Here is a 9,318-nt window from a genome sequence, read left to right on the forward strand (position 1 = left end):
TATCTCGCTCTACTGCGCAGGCGCAGATCGAAAATAATCTTACTTGCGCGCAATAAATCATCACAATTTGGAATCTTCCAATCTTGTTTGATTTATGCACGCAATCTTGCCAACTGCAGGATAACACATATTTCCCCTTACATTTTCTTACTGTGCACAGTACATCCATGCACGTGTAAACGGGGTATTACTGCAATATAATTTTTTTCTGTGAGAAGAAAGGGTACCTATCAAAGTCTAGTACCTATACGGATAAACTTAAAATTGCTTGGGATAAGTAGGGAAATAAATGTCCATTGTCATTACAGTTGTTTTGCAATTTTATTAGTCTTTCGTGATTAGTATAAAAATGTATTATATTAATTGATAGGCATAATTACAATAATGAAACAATAAACATTTTAGAATATACTTCTATATGGCATTACGTGCTGAATCTAAATTGGGAATATAGCAAAATAATTACATATCTTGATAATGTGATAAAATTATTGGCGATTTGTTCACAATTGCAAAATATATTTTTTTATATATAATACAAAATGAATTAAGTAGGTCTTAGCACATTTTTTAAAAGAACATAAAGTTTTAATACATCCAATATCATAAACATGTACTATCTATGTCCTTTTCGCCATCTATTGATTCCACATTCAAATTGCAATCTTCAAAGCAGGTTTGAGTTTCTGCTGACGGTAATGACAGCAAGACATCGGACTTGCTGTTCAATAAACCGCTACTGGTACACATACTTTTGCCAGAATTCGTTCCACTCATATGTGTGAAATCACAAACATTACCCAAGATAGAATTGTCCATATCTCCGTAATTCATAGGTGAGTCCAAAAAACAAAACCCTGTTTGTGTTCCTTTAAAAGACAAATCTGGAACGTTAGCAATGCTCTCTCCGTTATCATTGATGCTTGGCGAGAAATCACTGACAAAATCGAGCACATCATCTATAGTCTGAGTTTCAGCAGATGTGAATAAGCTTCCAGGGTCCATACACACATGATCGCTACCGCCTAAGCTATCTTGTAGATTCTCAATATCCATATCATAGTCGATTGGCCATGACGTTTGAGTTTGTATGTCAGACAAGCAAATAAAATTAGAAAACAATAAATCATCATTCTTTATTTCATTTTCCAGAATCTGTTGTTTGTTAGGTATATTTGAATACAATAACTCGTCCAAAGCTGTTTGGGTTTCAATATTAGAATAACTTCCATAGCAGCTGGGAATTTTATTCAGGTCAGACGATTGAGAAGATGACATCGCTTCGTAACTAGTTTTGAGAGTACACCCAGTATCTGTCTTCTTTTCTGCATTATATGTATCAAGGTAATCAGAATTGTTGTTGAAGATTTTCTCCAATGAATCATCACCATCTTTGGCCAAATCTGTCAAGCTGTTAATTGATATAACATCAGCCGAATCAGAATCAGTAGGTTGTGTCGCTTCAATAGATTTTGAATTTGATGCGGTTTCTTCATCGATGATCATCTTTGTATCGCATGCTTCGATTTTCTGTTTGTTCATTGAGTATATAACATTTTTATTTCTTCTACTATCAGTAGCTCTATCCGCCTCTGTGATTTCTAATGTGGTATCACATGACTCTACGTGGAGTGTACTATCATTATTTTGGCATGAAACATTCGTCTGGTTAGCATGCTTCTTTTTAGAAATGGCATCAGCTGCGCTTCTATCGCATGCGTTTGTTTTCTTCAGTATGCCTACTCTTTTTATAGAACGATTATTCAACTTTTTTGAGGAATTCTTGGAATCCACCATAAAATCTTTGGTACATTTTATTTTGTTTGATAATGTTTCACCAGGCGTTTCAGCCACACCGAGGCTTATATTAGGCATAATCGGTAATTTCTTAAAACTTATTTCAGAGTCTTTACTTGGATTTAGATACGTATTTAAAATGGAGGAATTGTTAGATGATTGTTTTAGCGTGGCAATTTTATTGTTTACATGCGAATCCTTGTTACTATTAGAAATGTTCTTGAATGGTTTTGGTATAGTTTGTGTAGCGAGCGTTCTTTTAAAACTTTTATCCGTTATGAATTGGCCATTTTTATAAACTGAGTTCGTTGCCTTATCTATTTTAATTTTAGCTTTTTTTGTAACATTTATGCTAGAGGTCTGTGTTTCAACTGTGTTCTTCACAGTCACTAATTTATTGGATTTTTTGACAGTCTTTAAAATCGTTTGAGTAAATCTGTCAGCATAATTTGATAAGTCTTCTCCAAAGTCATTACACTTTTCAGCAACATTAATTTTATTTTCTACAAAACTGTCTTTGATTCCAGTTTTTGAAACCAGTTCACTCTCATACTGACTTTCAGATGACGCATTCAAAATGTTAATTCCCATGTCTATTTTAAATTTATTCATATCATTAACAGTTTTCATTGTTGTCTTGGGAATATTTTTAATACTAACAACTTTATAATTTGATAATGAACTAGGAGACATGACATGACTTTGATGGATTTGTTGGATTTTCCCATTTGTCTTATTATCAGCAGGTAAAGAATTAGGTTTACTAAATAATTTGTAAGTGTTTGACGGTGACATAATTACAATTGGTAATTTCTTCAAAATAGACTTGCTAAAGTTTGCCATTACCTCCACTTTTGATTTACCATCTGCCAACTGACTTCCTGCTGAATTCATGTTTTTTATAATTTTAATTTGACTGTTAAACGGAATATCATTTTTCCATATCCCTGTTTGTCTAATGTTATTAATTTGGTCATTTGCTTCAATTCGACTTGTGTTAGCACTCTCGTCAGAGGCATTAGGACTGCATTTGTTATTTTTTACAATCTCATCTAGCACTGGCACAGAATTGTCATTTGAATAAATTAAAACTTCACGGTTATTTGTATCCATAGGTTTTTTCTTCGAAGAATTATTTATATCTAGATACTTTTTATGCGTTTCCGGATGTTTCCGTGATAAATGTACAATTAACGATTCATTCGTATTGTATTCCCAATTGCAGACACCGCAGATATATTTGGCACCGCAGCACGCTTTGTGCCTATTTAATACGGATAAAATTGAAAATTTCCGGTCACATTTTGTACAGGAATATATCTTTTCGGCGTGAGTCTTGGCGTAGTGTTGCTTTAGAAGTTTCTTGGAAGCAAAATATTTCTTTGCAGAGTTATTTACGTTTCTGGGACACCCTTCCACAGGACAAGCGAATTGATATAATGTATCCCTAGACTTGGGTTCAATAGTTCCGATTTTATGATGCTTGACAAGATGCATGTGTAAATTCGAACTTTTCTTGAAGATACTGTCACAACCGTCCTCGGGACAAACATATTCATCTTTCCCATATAGTTCCCATAGCGGGGGGGTTACTTTTAAAATCTCCGTCATATTTTTAGGCTACAAATGTTTTTGAAAACAGAAATAAATCTATGCAGATCAACCGGGCCTACTCCAACATCAATTTTTTAACAATGAATTACGTTTTTGTCAAAACAAAACATTGGCGAATCCATAGACTAATTAACTATATCTGACATTTCGCCAGTGTTTCCATCTTTGCAAAGGATTTTTTGAGGAAAAAATATAGTACGCGTTGTCATCTGTTGAGAATGTAGGTATAGGTTTTTTGTTTCTCAGAAAAAAATTACGGAGAATTTGAGAAACTCCGAGACCCATTTTTATTAAGGTACTTCTTCCGACCAAAAATGTTTATCGAAAAATTCAAGAAAATTCATTTTAAAACATTTAATTTAATTCAGTTAATGGATTTTTTAACGTTTTTCGAGCAATTTTTTCCAAGTTCTTCAAAACTTCCTATATAGTGAAATTATAGAACTACGCATCAATTTATCGAACGGAAATATTGAAATTTTAGTACTTTTTACATATTTTTCCCGATAACTATTCAAAATTATAGTATTTTGGGCGTACTATACCTGTTTTATATCGTACAATTCAAAGGTCGGCACCGTGCTCAGAATCCATACCTATTTATGAAATGACAGGTGAAACAGAGTATTTTAAATAAAATTCTCCTGTGGTATCGTCGCTATAGAATTGGTTTGTCGAATATCCGTTTTTGTCGAAATCGAGCTTTTAACCATTTATAAAAAATGTATATTTATTTCAAAACACAGAGATATTTTTTTAAATTGTGGAATAAACCTGTTTATCACTAATTATTTCGTGTTGTTTTGTCGAATGCGTGTTAATTACACAAATCAGCATGCAGAAATGATTTCAAAAATACTACCTATATCAAATTAGTTATTTCTGTCGAATATCACGGTGCTCGAAGAACTCTTAAGATTTGAATTATCGAATATCACTTTAGCCAATCAATTTCGCGGTACATCGGCCATCTCACTCAGTTATTCGCGCTTTCTCGTTCTACCAAATACGCCCATATTTAATCTTTAACGGTCGCTAGAGGTCGCTAGTATCCGTTTACATTTTATTTTTTAAGTTTATAGGTTTAATCTAACGTTTTTTTTCAAATTGTTTTACTTCAATCATTGCTAATTCATCACCGGTTAGCCCTGAACTACAGAAGAGATGTGAAAGTGTGAATTTTAACTTGAATTACTATGTTTTGTACTGTCAGATATAGACAAAATCCCAATGCTCGACTAAAATCTATAGGGTGACTCAAAGACTGCCGTGAGTTAATATTTATTTTTCTTTATAATCAATCATATTACTTAATATAGAATCGAACAAATGTATCAATTATTTTTCGTATTTATTTATTACAGTATAATATTATTTAATTTTTGGCTGTGTGACGTAAATCTACAGGCTGTTATTATGGTTAACTATATTGATATTATGTTTAAAAATGTGAATGTACTCCTTTTAATATTTTTATGATTACAGATTGAGAAATAAGCCATAATTATATTATTATATTTGTTTCACGGTACCTATTGATTGTAATTATAATAATTTGTATTTTTTTTCTAAATAAATGTTTTCATGTTTAGACAAAAACTTTTACTACATAGTGATACCGAGAAGAATAGATGGAGAACTCACATGTATGCTGGCAGCGTTCTTCACGAGTATCACCTTGATTGAGGGTTGTGTGGACATCAGGACATATAATTCAAGATAAAACACGTCTTTCATTTGACAATTTTCCTGCGCAGGGACGTTTAATTACATTAACTTTCCAGACATTGGTTGGGTTACATTATTAATTACACTTAAAGGAGTCTTAGATTTAGCTATCGCGCAGTCACTATGTGGGAGCACGTGTTTGAACACATTGGCCAAACGGGCGCGAAAACGTTTTGTCGAGGACGCGACGCGTGGTTTTGAGGTGGTTATAGGGATTATTATTAACACAATAACGGGGAAAGAGATTCACTAACTTATCATATTGAGACAAGCGTGGCCAGGCCACGCCGAGCGCGTGGTCCTAGACACCTACCACTCTCCCGGGAGAATTTGTACTCGGCAATTATCTACGACGGATCTATGGGTGATGAGACAAGAGGGAGGGGCAAAGGGATGAAACAAAATTACGGTAAATTTTTGTTTGTCTCTCGGCAAGTTACCATTTCCTAGTAGCTGGGCTTAGGTACTCGCCCTTTTCGCCGCTGTTGAAATGTGCCATGATGATGTTATTTCGTAAATCAGGGGTAGTGAACCCTAATTCGAAGGCGTTTGATTAGGTTGTGGATTTGTGATTTGAAACTGCGGGCCAGGGGTTTTTTCGTCTGGTGACAAAACCACCCTGCCGTCTTTTGTTTCAAATTTCATATCGGCAACCACGTATGTGAATGGAGCGTGTATTGATAAAACAAAGAAAATTTCACTAATAAATCGCGGGGGTTTTGAATGGTTCACGTCGGTAACACATTGATAGGGTTTTCATGGGGCACGTTTTGTGGTTATGGGGTGATGTCGTCGAGGTTTCTAGTTCGTCTTGCGAGATACCCTCAGCAAGTGCCAACGGTTCTGGAGGGGTAGCCGGTTTCGGTAGGGTGTCGTCACATGATCGGCTTCTTCGGACTGCTGCAGTGGTCGGGGCTGGGTTGCCTATTCAGGGGTAGGCGGAGGGTTGCGGAGATCAGGTGTCGTTCGGCGGGAGGTGCAATTTGGACGTGTGCTCGAGTCCGGCGACGCCGTCGCAAGATTGACGCGGGGATGCGAAGACAGGGCTGAGTTCTCGTGCTAGGGGTCATCGGGCAGAGGGGGGCGACCTTGACAGGCAGGTTATACCCTGGACTTTTCCAGGACCTCCGGTGTCGGTGGTCCCCGGCAGCTGCCAGTAGACCGGGTGGCTGCAGCATCGTAGGAACGTCCGTTCTGTGAGAACCCACGTTCGTGGCATTTTCGGGTTTCGTTGCACTGATTTCTCATCATGGACATTAACATCGTTTTAACTTTTGAAGGCCTGCATTTATTTATTTTTTTAAACACTGCGTATGAGGTTGAACACCCCTGGTTTTGATTTTTATCTTGTTGAGTTTACGCGCGCATTTGTTGTTACTGGGTTTGTCTCGTAATTTTCACTTTGTTTTAACGGTAGCGTGGGCGAAATATATTTTTGTTTAGGGTTTTTTTTTTTAATAGGGCGCCAGAGAATTTATTTTTATTTTTAAAATTCACAAAACTATAGGTTTGATGTCACACATTTGGGTATCTCAGGGTCGTGGTTCCCGAAGTCGCATTGACTTCGTTCGCCTCACGCATGGGCGACAGAATGATACCGAGAAGAATAGGTGGAGAACTCACATGTATGCTGGCAGCGTTCTTCACGAGTATCACCTTGATTGAGGGTTGTGTGGACATCAGGACATATAATTCAAGATAAAACACGTCTTTCATTTGACAATTTCCCTGCGCAGGGACGTTTAATTACATTAACTTTCCAGACATTGGTTGGGTTACATTATTAATTACACTTAAAGGAGTCTTAGATTTAGCTATCGCGCAGTCACTATGTGGGAGCACGTGTTTGAACACATTGGCCAAACGGGCGCGAAAACGTTTTGTCGAGGACGCGACGCGTGGTTTTGAGGTGGTTATAGGGATTATTATTAACACAATAACGGGGAAAGAGATTCACTAACTTATCATATTGAGACAAGCGTGGCCAGGCCACGCCGAGCGCGTGGTCCTAGACACCTACCACTCTCCCGGGAGAATTTGTACTCGGCAATTATCTACGACGGATCTATGGGTGATGAGACAAGAGGGAGGGGCAAAGGGATGAAACAAAATTACGGTAAATTTTTGTTTGTCTCTCGGCAAGTTACCATTTCCTAGTAGCTGGGCTTAGGTACTCGCCCTTTTCGCCGCTGTTGAAATGTGCCATGATGATGTTATTTCGTAAATCAGGGGTAGTGAACCCTAATTCGAAGGCGTTTGATTAGGTTGTGGATTTGTGATTTGAAATTGCGGGCCAGGGGTTTTTTCGTCTGGTGACAATAGGTACTTAATTTCAGGATAATTACTATTATTGATATTTAATGATCAATCAGTTCTCAGTTCATTTAACAGACCAATATATTTGTTTTTATTAATTTGTTAAGGAAACAAACAGTTACATATTGATTACAAAAATTTAAAATATAATAATGAAAAGTTAATGCAACCAGCAAAGTTTCCATGTTTCATTTTATTTCGAGGCTAGAATTGGGAATATTGTAATGACGATAAATTTTCGAACATCGGGCTAATGCGGTGAGTAGGTATAATATGGTATATATTTATCTATAAATTACGAAAATAAGTACTTACTATTTTCAAAAATATTTAAATTACATTTTGCATAAAGATTTCATCGCCTAGTATTTTAACATGCATACTTATGTATTTATTCAAATACATTAAACTTTTGAACCAATAACTCCAAATGAATTCAAAAAGTAAGTGTCATTTTCGTGATAAGTATATCAATGACGCAAAAAATATAAAACTTTATTAGATTGTTACTTAGATATCCATCAATAATTAATATTTCATTATTAATTATGAGTATTAATTTAAACATTTAACGTTCATACTTTTTGACCACTCAGTACTTCATGGCCATTGAAACAATTCACTCAGGCTTGGAATGTCGAATGTCCGAAATCTGTGTCGAATATCCACTATTTTCAGAGGGCTCTGAAAATTTGTCGAATATCCACGGTGCGTATTTGAAAACAAAAGGTGTTATCAATGAATCAAGTGGTTTATACTGTTATCATTTTCTTTAAATTGCTTTGCAACAAATACAGCATTCATATGCTGCAAAAACAACAATTCAAATACCTCCATGTGTTTAAATATAGGATAATGAAATTTGTTTTTCGTTTCCTGAACATTTGACATTTGGTCTATTCGACAAACCTATCCTACAGCGACGGTATGTCACAATAATTATATACGTTGGTCCTTTTCTAACGCATGATATAGTATTGCATAAGTCAATTATTAAGGAATAAGACAGAGATACGTATCGATGAACCAATTTTCAAACTCGAGTGTCAACACCAGATAAGAAGGAGTAAAAACAAAAAGTAATCAAACCACAAAATTTATTTGTATCTGATTATAAATTTAATATATATAACTGCGAAATCCTTAAAGTAAAAAAATAAATTTATCTGAACAAAAATTTGAGTCAACAGCACTGGACCCGAGAGTATAGGTGTGGAAAACAGTGGCGCACCCAGGGGGGGCAAGGGGCACTGGCACCCCCCAAAAATGAAAATTATCAGAATGATTTTAAACATTGAAATTGAAAGCCAATAAACTATACCTTTGGGCTTATACAAATATAATTAAAACACGCCAAAAAAATGATTTGTAATAATTCTCCAGAACCTTTTTAAAAAAAAAAATCTTAGATTTTAATTTCTAACACAAAAATTTCGAAACACTAATGTCAGGTTTTTTTATAAACCCAATCCCTAATGGAACTGTCAAAAAATTCTGGGTGTCCACCCGAATCCCGGAGTGGTGTAGGTCATGGCTGGGGAGGGCGGACAGGGCTCTAGCCTAGGGGCGCGGACTGTGGAGGGCCCTGCGTGTCGGGTTGACCAGATAAGTGAGATAAACACACATCATAAATTAGCTTTAACAGTAAAAAAGTCGCCTACGGCGCTATTATACTTATGGCCATGAACATTTTCAATTACTTATATAATTGTGCAATATTTTCTTTTAATATTACGTGTCGATACTCGACAGCTCCATTATTAAAGTAGATGTATTAAAAATCGCCGATAATTCACTGTATAAGTACCCTTAATTTGAACTAAAACACAATTTGAAGAACGTTAATGTAGTGTTTCACACTGC

At 35.8% G+C, this 9,318-nt stretch overlaps 1 protein-coding gene across 1 annotated transcript; it reads right to left on the reverse strand.

Annotated features, from left to right (window-relative positions):
* Positions 1-313: 313 nt before the first annotated feature.
* On the reverse strand, positions 314-3,547 carry Asciz (ASCIZ zinc finger protein). The gene has a single exon (XM_085955632.1). The coding sequence runs from the start codon at positions 3,406-3,408 to the stop codon at positions 604-606; it is 2,805 nt and encodes a 934-aa protein (XP_085811758.1). The 5' UTR covers positions 3,409-3,547; the 3' UTR covers positions 314-603.
* Positions 3,548-9,318: the final 5,771 nt, after the last annotated feature.

The sequence above is a fragment of the Rhyacophila brunnea genome, unplaced genomic scaffold, assembly GCF_057557595.1.
Source record: "Rhyacophila brunnea isolate RB1 unplaced genomic scaffold, BYU_Rbru_1.0 scaffold_5, whole genome shotgun sequence".
NCBI lineage: Eukaryota > Metazoa > Arthropoda > Insecta > Trichoptera > Rhyacophilidae > Rhyacophila > Rhyacophila brunnea.

Coding starts and splice junctions, on each gene's coding strand:
- Asciz (XM_085955632.1), bottom strand. CDS start 3,408: ATGACGGAGATTTTAAAAGTAACCCCCCCGCTATGGGAACTATATGGG.